Source organism: Prenolepis imparis, unplaced genomic scaffold, assembly GCF_030444845.1.
Source record: "Prenolepis imparis isolate NDT839.2.m4 unplaced genomic scaffold, iyPreImpa1.0 SCAF_5, whole genome shotgun sequence".
In the NCBI taxonomy this organism is placed as follows: Eukaryota; Metazoa; Arthropoda; class Insecta; order Hymenoptera; family Formicidae; genus Prenolepis; species Prenolepis imparis.
The window spans coordinates 15,529,530-15,545,419 of record NW_028141163.1 but is presented as its reverse complement, the minus strand read 5'-3'; the positions used below and the strand labels follow the sequence as shown (position 1 = coordinate 15,545,419).

Sequence of the window (15,890 nt, the reverse complement as noted above, 5' to 3'; positions counted from 1 at the left end):
TTTTTCGAGAAATAACGATTGCGCGAAATATCGACACACATCGGTATATTCAGTCGAAACGTAATTTTAACTTTATATTTCACGGATGCTATATTATGCATGACGTATCTCTCTAGAGATTTTGTGTGAAGTTGAAACCTTGGGACTGCGGAGACTTATGCGAGAAACCTTTAGTCATCTGACTATCTCTCTCGCCCGTTTACCCTTCATATGCGTTCATATTATTCTATATAAGAGACACTCTAATCTTTAATCTCTAAAGAATCGAGTTTCTTCGGTTGACCCTGATGTTAAATGTAATATATTAAAATTATTTTACATTTTTGAGCCTGCATATTTATTCAATTTCACAGTCAAATTATATTGTATGTATGTAAATCATGTTTTACATGATCTTATTGCATATGAAATGATTGTGATAAGAAAAAGTTATTTCGTTGCTTCATACGTTCAAGAATGTAACTTTCAATTATAGTATAATAATATTTGCTCTATATACTTTATATATATTTTCTTCTCTTAAAAATTGTACGTAGGTACCTCTGGAAGATCTTCAAACGGCCTCAAAAATGCTGGTGCAGGCATTGGCGATACGCGAGAAATATATGAACAACTCCAAGCAGAGCTTCCCTTCCATTACCTCTAGATTCTTACGTAGTGTCGACAAAAGACCACTTACCACGGACGATGAAGTTCATCACGATGATCGAAAAGCCATCGAAGGTAATTAATTATTGTTAATCGAGGAACGGTTCGAATCTCAAAGTTGTGTGTGAGAAATCCCATTCGATGTTCTATATCCTTGCCATACGATCCCTGTTGATCGTTCCTCATCCTTCATGCTGTCGTGAAACCAAAAAAAATAGGAGAAACAACACGTGATTGTCGTCGCGTCAAGCATTATAATGCAATTAATACTACTGTTTAGCGCTTTAAACGCTGATAATAGCAATCGACCAACGTTAAACTATCGTCCGTGTTATAGTGTGTAATTTTTTCTTTTCTTTTTCGTCGCAATGCAATGCAACGATACGCGGATATGCGTATCTAATCACGCAGCTCTTTATGCGAAACTCCATAAAGCACAGTTTTTACTTTAGCGTTATCAGACACTGCATATCCTACGTATGAGCTAATGAAAAGTATACGATATTAGTTTTGTTATATATTTAATTCTTATTAAGGGAAAGGGCTGCTGGATATTGTGAACGAAATCAGGGAAGCTCGGTCCGACGCGGACATCGACGCGCTGATCAAAGACGTCTCTCGGACAGGTCCTTCTAGTGCCTTTTAATATCCTTGCCTTAAATATCCTGTTGCACGCTGTTTTGAGTTAGCTACTTGACCATAGTAGAGTTTCTCTTTCTCTCTTCTCTCTCTCTCTCTCTCTCTCTCTCTCTATCTCTCTCTCTCTTTTTCTCTCTATATCGCGCGAGATGATTTTTTATATATCAAAATAAAATAAACAGCGCTGCGGCAACAAATAGCTACCGCGCTAAATAATGCTAATGCACATTTCGATTGATTATCATCAGATCATCCGGTACATGCGCCCGCATCTCGGGGCGATCCGTGGGAATGTGAGTTTCCACCGGCGAAGAACTATAAGATTGTACCGGTCAACGGTGTGTTCAATATGTTCGCCAACGACGAGGACCTGGCCAATGGCAAATCACTCCCGTATTCGTATCCAAATATGGCGACCTTTATCCAAGACATGAATCTGCTGTGCGCCATGATCGCCGACGGACCTCTGAAATCTTTCTGCTATCGAAGACTGAGTTATCTCTCTTCCAAGTATCAGTTGCACGTACTATTGAACGAGCTCAGAGAGCTAGCGAGTCAGAAGGCGGTGCCGCATAGGGATTTCTACAATATTAGAAAGGTCTGTACGCGAATAGTTTGGAGTGCGAGTGCACGGGGATCCTGTAAGGATCCGCTTTTAAAGATGAAACGTTACAAAATATATATAATTTTAATAATTTAATGTTATCTTGTCATGAAGTTAGAAACGGAATTATACAATTTCAAAGTAATTTTTCAAGATGATCATATTATTAATTTCAATATATTTTAGAAAAAAGTTTTTAAAAAATTTGTTTAAAGTAAAACTTATAGAGAAACAACGTGTCTTGCATACAAATATAATAATAAGACTACTTTATAGTTTGCAAAGTCTGAGAAAAAGAAATTTATTACATCGATATTTCGAGTAAGAAAAATCAAACAAGATATTAAATTTCTATTTCAAGTTGACTCTTCTCGCTTTTTATACATCAACGTAGTGCCATCGAATTACGTTATTGTACGATCGATTTCACAGGTGGATACTCACATACATGCCGCTTCGTGCATGAATCAAAAGCACCTGCTTAGATTTATCAAGAAGACGTTGAAGAATCACGCAGACGAAGTGGTCACTTGTTCCAAGAACGGGGAGACTATGACACTACGCGAAGTTTTTCAGTCTATGAATCTAACGACCTACGATCTAAGCGTCGACATGTTGGATGTACACGCAGTAAGTATCTTTCTGAGCGATGTTAAAATATATCAAGGAAACTTTCAAAGAGAGAAAATAATGAGATGCAACTACTAACTCTTTTCCTTTTTTTTCGCAGGACAGAAATACATTTCACAGATTCGACAAGTTCAACGCAAAGTACAATCCAATCGGTGAGAGCCGTCTGCGTGAAGTTTTCCTAAAAACGGACAATTATTTGAACGGTAAATACTTCGCGAGAATAATCAAGGAAGTCGCAAGCGATCTTGAAGAAGCCAAATATCAGAATGCGGAACTGCGTCTTTCGATCTATGGCAAGAATCCAGAGGAATGGGATAAGTTGGCCAAATGGGCGATCGAGAGTGATGTCTCTTCGGACAACGTGCGTTGGCTTATACAGATTCCTAGATTATAGTAAGTGTATCTATATGGTTATGCGCGAGCGCGAAATTTCCGAAAGGTCCGACAAATTTTCACCATTGCATTTCGTACATTACAGCGATATCTTCAAACTGAACAAGCTTATGACGAACTTCCAAGAGATCATCAACAATATCTTCCTGCCGCTCTTCGAAGTGACCAATGATCCCCATTCTCACCCAAAGCTACATAAATTTTTACAATATGTACGTTCTTCTATATTTCATATGTTATTCTTCTCTAAAATTCGTTTATTATATCTTTATATTTATTATCTTTCTAAATATTATTTTACATTCGCTATTTTATTGTCGTGACAGGTAATAGGTTTCGATTCTGTGGATGACGAAAGCAAGCCGGAAAATCCTCTCTTCGACAAAGACGTTTATCCACCTGCGGAATGGGATGACATAGAAAATCCTCCGTACGGATATTATCAGTACTACACTTATGCGAATATGATGGTCCTCAATCACTTTAGAGCGTACGTTGCTTGCTGCAAATCTGTTTCTGCAAGCTGTTCATCTGTATACTATTTAAAATAATTATCTCGTAAAATAAAACATCCTCGAATCTTTTACAGGGAACAAGGTTTGAATACATTCGTCCTGAGACCTCATTGTGGCGAAGCCGGGCCCGTTCAGCATTTGGTATGCGGCTACATGATGGCGGAGAATATTTCACACGGTCTGCTGCTCAGAAAAGTTCCCGTGCTCCAATATTTATATTACCTGGCCCAAATTGGCATCGCAATGTCACCGCTCAGTAACAACTCGCTTTTCCTAAACTATCATCGCAATCCGCTTCCAGAATATCTTGCTAGAGGACTATGTGTAAGCTTGTCTACAGATGATCCTCTTCAGTTTCATTTTACCAAGGTAAAATAAAAAATACACAATTATGTAATAATGTAAAAATTTTAAATAATGATGTTATTTAAAATATATTTATTTATATATTTGAAAATTATTACTACTATATATTTAATATATTTCATGAGATCTTAATATATGATGGTAATATATTATTTATAGGAACCTCTAATGGAAGAATATAGTATTGCTGCCCAAGTGTGGAAACTTAGTTCGTGCGACATGAGCGAGTTGGCACGCAATTCTGTTCTCATGAGTGGTTTTCCGCACAAGGTAAGTCATTATATATCAGTTCTCCAGCCTTTCCGCATACATACGTAAAAGGTAATTAACGAATCAAATTTTTTAATGCGCTCTATAAACTTTTTCCTATTATCTTATTATTGTTTTAATGTTTTATCTTAATCATAATATTATATCATAATATTCTTATTTATAATATTATCTTATAATATTAAGTAATTCATTCTATCTCTCGATTTTGTATAAATTTGCATAAATTTATTTAGAGAAGAAAATTTAACACGTTGACGTGATTTTGATAATGATGCGTGAACAATATCGTGCAGTTTAATTGTTTCTCATTTTGTAGAGCAAACAGTACTGGTTGGGACCTAACTATACTAAGGAAGGAGTCGCTGGTAACGATATTACGCGAACCAACGTACCGGATATACGGGTAGCTTATCGGTATGAGACGTTGGTCGACGAGCTATCTAATATCTTCAAAGTCGTAGAAAAACCGGAATCACTTCCATTTTAATAACAGATCATTATTTGAGGTATGTCTCAATTGACAAGGTCAATTATTGGACGATGGCATTCTTAAGTTTATAGATTACAAATTACTCGTACGACTTAATTCTCGCGATACTTGATTCTTCTAAATCGATCAGAGGATATTTCTATAATGTTGCGAGTTTGCCGATGAATTATTTTCTTTAGGATATGTAAATTTCCTCTTGATGTATCAAAAATATATGACTCGGATGAAACTCTAATATCACTCGAATTGTACTTTATAAACAAAGTATAATCTCAAATATAATTTTATAAATGTATCTTTTATTGTGGTCATATACAGATTTTTCACATGAGTATGTTTAAAATTGTGACCACATGACGTAAAGAAATACAAAATTAGACATCATAAGCAGATAAATGTGATTTAGCCGATTGTTGTAATTTGGTGGTAAATTGTGAATTCAGTTTTAAAACTAAAATTTACATTGATAGTAAGACATGAAATGATGCGAATGAATCTTTATCGTACATCTTACAATTTTCTTTTTTTTTTTTTTATAGAAACTTTAATTGTAAGGATAAATCAATCAGAGAAATTATATACACGTTGACCAATTTAATAATAGTTGTTAGAAGGTATTTCTTCTATTGCCACATTAATAACACACATTAGCATATGTATTGTAATAAGCTAGAATCAGATGTTATATGTTCGTTTATCTTATAATTAATATTTTAAGCATCCGATGATGGAATAAATCCGTTTTTCATATCTTGGCTGTGCTCGACAACAGCAGTACTCTTTCTTGGATTTTAGTTTATTTTCTTACATTTTTGTACATTTATATCGTGAAATTGTGACATTTCTTTCGACGAGTATTGAGACAGCTGGCTCGTATGCGGATAGTTAACTCGTGCCATTGTATACACTTTGTAATATCCTCCCCTTTCCACAAATAGATAGTGTAAATAGGAAATTAGTTTAATTAGATATAACAAAAATATTTTTTTTACGAATTATATATATGTGTGTGCCAAGCAACGGTAAAAACTATGCTGTCTCCTTTTATCTTATTATTACGTGGCTTTTCTCACTGTTTTTTCAGCTATTTTCCGAGAGAACTTTCCAAACAACGAGCCTAATTAAGCGATATACGATCTATAAACTACTCGACTATAAATATTCGGAACACTGTGCCCTCATATCGAATTTAAATTGTTGCTAGATAAAAAAAATATATTTATTGTAAAAAATATATATTACGAAAGACAGAAATATACCTGTATCGTTAAAACTGAATTTCCGAAATTATTAATGATACGCACTACGATATAATTTGATTTACGTGTACATCACCAAATGAATAGATACATCTGTAGTAATTGAAATTAAAAATACGATTCTCCATTTTATTAATTGCTTGAATTATATGAAAATATAGTATTGAGGTAGTGAAGATTATATTTCGAATATTATTAGCTATTTTACAGAAGCATATAAATTTATAGAAAACACTGGACGGCACTTATTTTTTCAATATTACATTTGTTTGAAAAACATGCAATTTTTTACATATATCTCAAAATATAACGTGATTATTATATAAAATGTTTTTAAAAAACTCGGTCAGAGCTTTATCATATATTCAAAAGAGATAAAAGATGAGTGTTTTGCCTCATATAAGTTATTAATGTTTATATATTATATATATAACATAAAAAATAATATTATACATACATCTATTCCATTTTTTTCGTCTTAGGTCTATTTTGTAAGCTTTGCATAATCTTTGGTAGCACTTCGGTAAATATGACTGTACCTATGAAGACTAGTAGCGTACCGATCCAGTGATATATAGTAAATGGATTTTTGAAGTAGATAATAGAGAATAACAGAGAGAGAAACTTTCGCAGCGTTATTACCAAAGTAACTGTGAGGGAACTACACTCTGTTGTCAAAACAAATACAGAGCTGATGCATATATATCTGAAAACATAAATTAAGGAAAATATTTCGGCAACGTGATAGTATACTCATCAGGTATATGTGTGTGATATTGCACATAACATAATATAGATGCTGCAATTAGAAAAGGATACTGCGTCACAACGTTTCCAATTAAATATGCAATTAACGATGGCACATGTATATTAAACAGTATCCTCATTGGTTCGGATGCGAGCGCGAACTTCCAATGTTCGTAAATATTAGGCGCTAGTGTTAAGAAGAATGGCAGAGGTAAAAAATGCTGTAAAGATATTTTATATATTAGTGAAAATTATACAACACACATAACGTTGATATCTAATATCAACAAGCAAGAAATTATGAAGAACTTACTGTGTAAAATAAAGCCTCCCGCGCATTTTTACCGTATCGGCTGTACAGCGTTTCTTGATAGATACCCATTCTAGCAGAAATGAATAAAGCGATTGTAAGTAGACTTATTCCCAGAATCCACCAGAAAAAGTCATCCCATGGTGTCGTGGGCACATGATCCACGTTCTTCTGTTGCAAGGACTTGATCTCTTGGCCGCTAACAATTGTGCAGAGTGCTATTCCTGTTGTAATCATGAATACTGATAAATATTTGCTAAATGCATATTTTTTCTTCAGAATAATAATACCCATAATCATATTGGCTATGAGGGAACCCTGAAATAATGCGTATATTATAATGCATATTATATACATATATGGTAGAACCAGATAATTTGTATCATTAAACTGAATTTATTGATACTTACTGCTCTAAATATCATATGCAATGGCATGGGAATATTGAAGTCAAAGGCATAATTGTTACAAACATTAGTGGTAAAAAACATTGCGACTAAAACAAAGTAATCCTTTAAGCCTATATTTGGTTTGACTTTGCCGCATTTAGATGTGAATAGAAATCCTTCAAGCGATATAAAGAAAAATTGCGAGAACGTAACAAGGTTTCCACTGCCAGGATCATCCCTAAAATCAAATAATCAACATTTGAGTGAATATATTCAAGTTAAAGCCTTCCAGTACTTCTGGTGAACTTCAGTACTTAAAATACATTATATTCTTGGCAACCTTAAAATTCCCTTTTATTAATAGAATTAGTTTCAGTTTTTTCTTATTCAAATCCGATCAATCAAAAGCTGATATGATAAAAAGTTGAATATATTAAAACCAAATATTAAGATTACAAAGAGCAGTAATTAAATACTGAATTGCGTAAATATCAGTACTTATATTGGCCTGAATAGAGCATGGAAAATGGAGGAGAAGAAAAGGAAAATAAAAATCCTTAGGGATGCGTAAGAAAAGAGAGAGTAGCATATAGAAATAGGAGATGCAATGTGTGTGTGTATATGTATAAGAAATAGGGAGAGAATAGTTAATAAATTAGTGGTAAATTAGTTGTGAGACAAAGAAAATATAATATAAAATAAGTAAAATAACTTTATGTGCATGCATAAAAGAGGAGAGCAAATTGAGGAAAGCTGTACAAGTCTTGTAATTTTAAGGGAAACTGATAAATAAAGAAATACATATGCGTATAAGATAAAGATACATGTTGGCTTGAATATTCAGATATATTCAGATTTTCCAAGTATATAATTATATCATCAATTCTAGTACACTTTTTTATTCTATAATAATAATAATTTCACCACAATATATAATGATCGCTGTACATATAGGTACTATTATCAAACGATAATAGTATATAATACAGACAATAATTATCAGATGTTAAGACGTTAATTGATGAATAAAACTATAAATGATTTTACTAAATAATAAAATGTATGTATTGCATTCTATATAGGTACACATTTATAATGTGTGTATATACATTTATTCTGTCACTAATATGTGTTATGCAATATATTAAATTGGCCGAGTCATCGATACTCACTTAACAAGCATTTCCAGGAACACGACATTGGTGCAGCAGCCAAGGAAAACGCATAATATCGCGACAGTAGCAGCCGTCTGCATCTTCTCGAAATCTTTTTTTTTTTTTATCAATCAAGTCGAGAGTTGCAATCTAGCCTACAGGCTATATATCGGTAAATACGATTCACCATTCGATAGGCGATCCATCAGCACACTGCGCTTGGTGACAAACACGAACGTGAACGATTCACTTAACAGATAACGTAATGAAGGTGCGCATGCATAATAGTCTACACAGTAGAGAACTTGTATAAATAGAATCGCTTTTCCCTCTCCTTTTCGTTTCGCATCCACACATTTATCTGTCATCCGCTACTATTGCCCGCTATTCTGAATCAGCTGTTTCTCTCTAAACTGCACTTTCCATTATTTGCACTGCTCTCCCACTACACATTTACCACGTGTTTAGAAACGTCAGAAACGTCAGAAATGATAAAATTCATAGATGCAGCTTATTCTGCGATAAGGGGAGAATTTGCTTTAAAGGAGTATCAATAAATTCAGGCTATTTTGCATGGCTCAGAATATTAAAATCATAAGTATAAAGAATCATATAAGTATGACGAGAAATATAAATACAACCGTGATGTCACATGTGATTTGTTATCGAACGAAAAAGTTCTTTAGGTAGTTTATTTATTCGATAGCCTGATTGACATAATGTCTATTTGTATTTTCTGGAGCGATAAAACGAAAATAAATAAATAAAAAGATAGAAGAGAGAGAATGATGCAAAATTGTTTTCCTTTTTGAATAATTTCGTACGTTTGTTGGAAATAACGGACAAGTGAAAAGCCTCTAATCCATAAGTCAATTTTGGACATATATGGCAATTGTACGATTACACGATTTTACGGAGTTAATATAAGGGGAATTTTTTTGTCAAATTAAATAAATATTGTAAGCAATAATGTGGCAGTTCCTTCTGAATCTCATGGAATCTCGCATCGAAAAGATGCACAAATCTGGTATGTATAGATAAGAATAATCTATTCAAAACAATATTAATTACAGTATCTGTTGAATAATCTTTTAATGTTGATTTTTAGCAGAAAGTGAAAGAGATAGAGAAGCAAGTACAAGTAAGAATGCCGAAAGTGTCAATGTTAGTGAAACATTTCTAGAAATTCTAAAGTCATCGTATGAAGTTAAATTTCTATATGAAGAAAACAAAAATTCTAAAACGGCGAAGAAAATGATAAGTGCAGTAGAAGTCAAGATGAAAGATTTATTTCAAAGTGTAACTACTTCCACAGAAACAGGATTTGATGATATTATAGTTCTTGCGATAGCTTATTATAATTTAGGGGAATTATATTTTTACAATAATATTAAGTTAGACATTGCTACAGATCATTTTACGAGATGTACAGAATTGTTGCATGGAAAAGAATTGGACTGTAAAGCTATTTTGATAGCTATACGGGTGCATCTCGACCAATGTTATGTTTGGAAAAGATTAGAGAAGTTAGAGAAGTGTTATCCATCGTTAGATAAAGCAATGGAACTATATTTAAATTATACAAAAGAAGAGGAATATCCATATCCTATCGATATAGCAACTGTTTTTCACATTCATAATATAACAGCAAACTCCAAAATTCAGCTGACTGAACTTCACATAGTAACTTTAGAATTAATAGTAGAGCAGTATTGGATTCAACCTAGAGATAAACATAAATTTGTAATATATGTACATAATTTATTAAACAAAGAATTGAATGAAGCATTAAACTTTGGTAAAGAAGTATCTATGTATTGGTCTAACGCTTCAGCTGATTTATGTATTTACTTTTTACATCATGATCGCTTTATTGAAGCTGGAAATCATCTTGGTGCTGCAGATTATATGATGGAAATGCATTGTACATCGATGATCAAAACAGTAGATGAAAATAATTTCACATCTATGGTGAATAATTATGAACTACTCTGTGCAAATATAGCTGCATTCTGGGGAGTGTATGGAGTTTTTCTTTTGCGTTTATCAACCGAAAAATTACTGCAATGTGATAAATCTTGCGAAGTAAATAACATAATATCAAAATCCCTTGCAAAATCTGAGAAGGAATTAATGAGACCCTTAATATTCATTGACTTAAAAGAAGCTTTAGAACACATCGAGATACCAAATACATATGTGTCAAATCGCAGTGATGCCAAAATAATTCTTACAAATGCTTTAAAAGGATTGGATATAGCAAAAAGATATTATACTGTAGACAAGAACATTTTAACTCATGCGGAGATAATAGTATATATTTCCTTAGCATATAAATATTATGCATATTTTGTAGAAGGTAAAAGTAAAATAAAAATAATTAAACAACGTATAAAAATCTTCAAGGATGCTGTTAATAATGTAATTTCAAGATGTAATACACTTGAAGAATATCAATATTGCAAACAATTTTATTTTGATCTAGCTATTGCTTATTCTACACTCTTGAATATAACATCTGAGAAATTAAATAAAATTGAAGAAATTACTGATGAAATGAGAATGGAAACTAAACAATTAGTGAGAAATATCTTAGACAATTTCACTTTATATTTAAAAAATACTTAAAATTTTAGCTCTTATTTCTGCATATTTGACTTTAGATTATTTTTTGAAACTTGAATGCATGTCTTCTATTTATAACATTATATTGGAAAACATCGCATGTATTGTGCTTTCTTTGCTGTACAAAAACAGTAAAAAAACACGATTCATTATGCAAAAGTCATCTATCTTATATAGTTATGTTTAATTTATTAATAACAATAGTTTAAACATAAATTATTTAATTTTTATCCTTATTTTTCTGAGAATAGATGATTTAGATGAGACAAACCAAAATAAATGTTACAAACAAAAGGCCTGAAAAGGTAAATATTCATAAAACTATTTAAAAATGGAAATTTTTATACAAATAATATTATTTTTATACAATCCATTCGTTATGTATATTTAATAAATAGTATATAATAGGTTTTTTATTATATGCTCATAATATATTGACAAAAGAAAGAAAATATAATTTCTTGAATTACAATATACTTGTGAAATTTTGTGATTTTATATGCTATCTCTTATGACTTATACAATTATATATTCATATAATATATGTATATAACTTTGTGTTTAATTTCGAAAAAATCCTAGAGTCCTAGATAATATGATCGATATTATAATATGATTTTCTTTATTATAGTTTTCTTTAGGTTTATATTTTACAGTAATAATTTAATTACCGTATAATTTAATTATTTTAAAAAATTTTATTTATTCTTAGTTATTTTGTTCGCCGCTATAAACGATAAATATAGAATTAATAAAAAATTAGTAGAATTATTAGTAATTTTTTATTAGTATTAAATGTACTTTTTAAAGCATCAGCTGATTTTCTAAGCGCATTTTATTCAGGAATAAAGCCTTGCTACGATGTGTGTATTGTGTGTGTATGTATGCGTTAAAATTATTATTGATTAATAATACGTAAAAAATAATATAATAATGTATTTTATATTTTATTTATAATATAAATATATATCTATTATTTATTTTTATTATTTATATTTTTTTATTGTAACATATAATTTAATTTATTTTTATTTATGCAAGACCGTGATTACAATAAATTGTACAGAAAACAAAAAAATATACATTTAATAATAATAAAACATCATTAATTCTACTAATTTCTTACTAATTCTATTTTTCATTTAACGGCTTGTCGATTAGCGATTTTTATTTATTTATTTGATTTATAATCTCAGGACTCTTGCGCTTATTCAGTGGCAGAATCTGCGAGAAAAATCAGTTTTCATATATTTTTGTTATTAATTTACAGATAATTATTAATGCAATTAAATTGCAATAATACGAGTCTTTTAATATCTTCGATAATTCATCTAAATTAATAGATTATATTTTGCAAAGAGATAAATAGTTAACAAGCAATAATATATGTCTTATTGCGCTCGAAAAATCGTCTGAGTTAATAGGGGAACATATTTTGCGAAGAGGTATAGTGTAGCAATATGTGTCTTTTCAGGTCCGAAAAATCGTCTGAGTTAATAGGAATACATGTTATGCAAAGAGGTTGATCGAAGTAACGTCGGTAATAGAGGTTGGTAATTTATCGATAATAACGTCGATAATTTACCAACCTTCATTACCGACGTTACTTTGAACAACCTCTTTGCATAACATGTATTCCTATTAACTCGGACGATTTTTCGAACGTCTTAAGAGACACGTGGCACATATGGGATACATAACCTACTGTTTTAAATTAAATTAAATTTATTAAATAATGCTAAATAATTTTTACAAATTGATGATACTCGTAAATTAAAAATTCATAATAATAAAAAATACAATATGTATTACTATGAACGTTGTTATTAACAATTATTAAAATATTTAGTCATGATGTGAAATATCGATGACAGCTTTTACGCGAAAATTGTAATAAAATGCCGAAATAAGGAGAAAAAAAAAAAAAGAAAGAAAATACTGCATTTTAAAAGAAAATTGATATAATAAAAGAAGAAAAATAAAATACTCAAAGTGTTATCAATTATTATTATAATATTATATTGCGAGAAAATGACGATTTATCAGGATGCAAAAGTAATTATACCTTCATTAAAAATATATATACTTACAGGGAGATAAATATTAGTAAATTTTTCGATATATTTCATATATTGTTTTATATTTGTTTATTCTCAAATATACATAATAATAAATGTTTTTTTTTTTCAGCAAATCCAAGCACAAACATTGTTATTCATTCTGGCTCTATGTATCTTCATTACATGCAGTGGCAAGGAGATATTTGCAAAGTATAATAAAGTAGAAATGTTTTCTGCTATTAGTCGTAATATTAATAAATATAAACAAGTGTGATATGGGGACAGGATTTTGTTATCAACATTGTTTTTTTATAAACGAAGGAATTGATGCAAGCAATGGAAGAGTCTCTGCTGCAGGTATCACAAGCACTTTACAATTCTGTTAATCAACTGTTATATTTTAACAAATAATTTGAAAATTAAAATATAATTTCTATTACTTTTATATTATTGATAAGATCATGTGGATGCACTGTTTGATTGCATGTTTGGATTTATGATAGGTGTTGAAACGTAGAAGATATCATATATGGAAGACGGAATTTCTCCCAAGGATACACAAGTACATATGAATTATGGCAGTGCAGATGTCACGCAGACATTTTTTTGGCTTTTACAAAAATCTGTTTCCATACAAATTGTGCAAATCCCATTAACAAATTGGAGGATGAGTTGCTTTTGGATCTCTCAAATAAAGATATATTTCTGTCATGTGGATTTAAATGTGTGTAGGAGAAAACATTTATTGTTAAAAAGCCAAAACAACAAACAGAGAAGAATACAGGTATCTTTCTTTTCACTTTTCTTATAAAAAGAGTTATATATATTTTTTCCTCCCTTATATACAAATTTATATATAAAACTGTACCAAAACTTATGCGACAGGTGGGCGATGAATGCTAATAGTATCTTTGAGCTTGTTTCAACTTGAGTTGTTCAGTATTATTGGAACCCATAATGTTCATATTCAAAAATGATCTTTAGGAGATCCAGAAGATCTTTATGATGAAAGTTATTTAAGTATTCATTTTATGCGTAAGTATTCATTTTTCAAACAAGTATATCTCTGTTTGAAGTATTATGTAAAATTTTTCTGCAAAGTATTATTTATGTAAAAAAAAGAATAGAAAGTAAAACAATTTATATAGCACAGTATCAATTATATAAAATAAAGATAAGTATTTTAAAAATGTATTTTTAATATTTATATGAAAACTTGGAAATTTATTTAGATATATAATATTTAGATATAAAATTAATTTTCATTTCTTTGGAAATATTTATTAAGTTTTTTTTGTATTATATACAATTTTATTAAGATTATTATTATATACTATTTTCAAACTTTGGAAATTTATTAAGATATTTATATTTAGATATAATTAATTTTCATATATTCTATTAATTTACAGATAATGCTGTTGACGTGCAGTAATACGCGTCTTTTCATACTCTCAAAAGTTCGTCTGAATTATTCGGAAAATATATTTCGCGAAGAAGTAAGTAATGCACTTTACACAAGCAATAATGTGCACCTTTAGATATCTTCGAAAATACACATTAAAGTTATTAGAAGATTTTGCGAAAAAATGTGAATAGTGCAAACGCAGTAATGTATCTTTTAATATGCTTGAAAATTTATTTCTGAGTTAGAAGAATAAAAGTTTTACAAATAGATCAGTGGAACTTTATAGTAATGCAAAATTTTGTGATAAATTCGTAACTTAAAAATAAAATATTTATATTTATCAGTATATAATTTTACTTTTATGCATTGACAAAAACATTTCTTTTAAGTTTGGGATTTTTAATTGCAATTTATTTAAATAATACCATAAAGAAACAAATGTAACGCGTGTTTTGTAATATTCTAGTAATAAAAGTGCGAGATAGTCTGTAGAGACTGAAAGCATTTACTTTAAAAGGTCAAAAGAAAAAAACAACAATGATCAGTAGAAACAGTAAACCGCTGAAAGCATAACGTAAAGCACTCACTGAGCCATTTCTTCTGCTGAAAGCAGCCTGTACAGTTGTGTGTGGTTTTTTCATCAAGAAAATAAAGTGATTTATATTTGAAATAAAGTGATTTATATTTGAATTGTTAGAACGTTAAAATGCCAAGCGAGGTGATAACTTTGCAGCTTGGCCAATGTGGCAATCAAAGTATTACATGTTATTTTGTCTCATATAATATAAATCCTTTTCATACGTTTTATAATTTTTTGATACAAATGCTACGATATTTCCAAACACTTGCAAATATGAAAATAACGAATATCTTTATCGTCTTTTTTTTTACATTATGCCTCAATTTTACAAACTTAAAATTTCTCTTTTATTATAATTTGTAATAAAACCTATATATTTTCTTTCTTAGAATAAAATTTATATATTTTTATACATTTTATTTATAGTTGGATTTGAGTTTTGGAAGAGATTATGCACAGAGCATGGAATCAGCCCAGAAGGAATCTTGGAAGATTATGCAATAGAGGGAACGGATAGAAAGGATGTCTTTTTTTATCAAGCAGATGATGAGCATTACATACCACGAGCTGTATTATTAGATTTAGAGCCCAGGGTTATTCATACTATTATGAATTTTCCATATTCAAAGGTAGTACGCATCTGGAATATGTATGTACATTTATGTTTATGCATATATATGAATATGTATGTACATTTATGATTATGCATATATATGAATATGTATGTACATTTATGATTATGCATATATATGAATATGTATGTACATTTATGTTTATGCATATATATGAATATGTAT

General features: G+C 30.3%; 3 protein-coding genes and 1 long non-coding RNA gene across 16 annotated transcripts in view; 3 read left to right on the top strand and 1 right to left on the bottom strand.

The window, feature by feature from the left end:
- The window catches only part of Ampdeam (AMP deaminase), a 32,474-nt gene extending 24,389 nt beyond the window's left edge, over window positions 1-8,085 (top strand). For 9 of the 12 annotated variants that reach the window (XM_083037453.1, XM_083037456.1, XM_083037459.1 and 6 more), the window contains 9 exons: window positions 537-723; window positions 1,536-1,885; window positions 2,324-2,521; window positions 2,622-2,917; window positions 3,003-3,129; window positions 3,244-3,407; window positions 3,507-3,801; window positions 3,958-4,068; window positions 4,388-8,085. In XM_083037453.1, the coding sequence (XP_082893579.1) occupies window positions 537-723; window positions 1,536-1,885; window positions 2,324-2,521; window positions 2,622-2,917; window positions 3,003-3,129; window positions 3,244-3,407; window positions 3,507-3,801; window positions 3,958-4,068; window positions 4,388-4,558 (1,899 nt within the window). In that variant the 3' untranslated portion in view covers window positions 4,559-8,085. Of the gene's footprint in view, window positions 1-536; window positions 724-1,144; window positions 1,284-1,535; window positions 1,886-2,323; window positions 2,522-2,621; window positions 2,918-3,002; window positions 3,130-3,243; window positions 3,408-3,506; window positions 3,802-3,957; window positions 4,069-4,387 lie in introns of those variants that run through there. The other 3 variants (XM_083037465.1, XM_083037454.1, XM_083037464.1) reach the window with 3 other exon arrangements.
- Window positions 5,078-8,579, bottom strand: Efr (ER GDP-fucose transporter). The gene is made up of 5 exons (XM_083037471.1): window positions 8,439-8,579; window positions 7,288-7,504; window positions 6,881-7,195; window positions 6,640-6,788; window positions 5,078-6,526 (listed from the first exon to the last, which is right to left on the bottom strand). The coding sequence occupies exons 1-5, from the start codon at window positions 8,519-8,521 to the stop codon at window positions 6,280-6,282; spliced, it is 1,011 nt and encodes a 336-aa protein (XP_082893597.1). The 5' UTR covers window positions 8,522-8,579; the 3' UTR covers window positions 5,078-6,279.
- Window positions 8,580-8,830: 251 nt separating this feature from the next.
- Window positions 8,831-11,440, top strand: LOC145935825 (KIF-binding protein-like). 2 transcript variants are annotated; one of them, XM_083037468.1, is made up of 2 exons: window positions 8,831-9,447; window positions 9,532-11,440. In XM_083037468.1, exons 1-2 carry the CDS (start codon window positions 9,390-9,392, stop codon window positions 11,046-11,048), a joined length of 1,575 nt encoding a protein of 524 aa, XP_082893594.1. In that variant the 5' UTR covers window positions 8,831-9,389; the 3' UTR covers window positions 11,049-11,440. The 2 variants fall into 2 exon arrangements, with proteins under 2 accessions (XP_082893594.1, XP_082893593.1); XM_083037467.1 differs by having other exon boundaries at window positions 9,529-11,440.
- A 978-nt stretch (window positions 11,441-12,418) lies between these two features.
- Window positions 12,419-15,724, top strand: LOC145936037 (uncharacterized). The gene is made up of 6 exons (XR_014425317.1): window positions 12,419-13,100; window positions 13,236-13,462; window positions 13,609-13,889; window positions 13,991-14,140; window positions 14,518-14,604; window positions 15,520-15,724. It is a non-coding gene; the product is annotated as an uncharacterized LOC145936037 (long non-coding RNA).
- The last annotated feature ends 166 nt before the right edge of the window (window positions 15,725-15,890 follow it).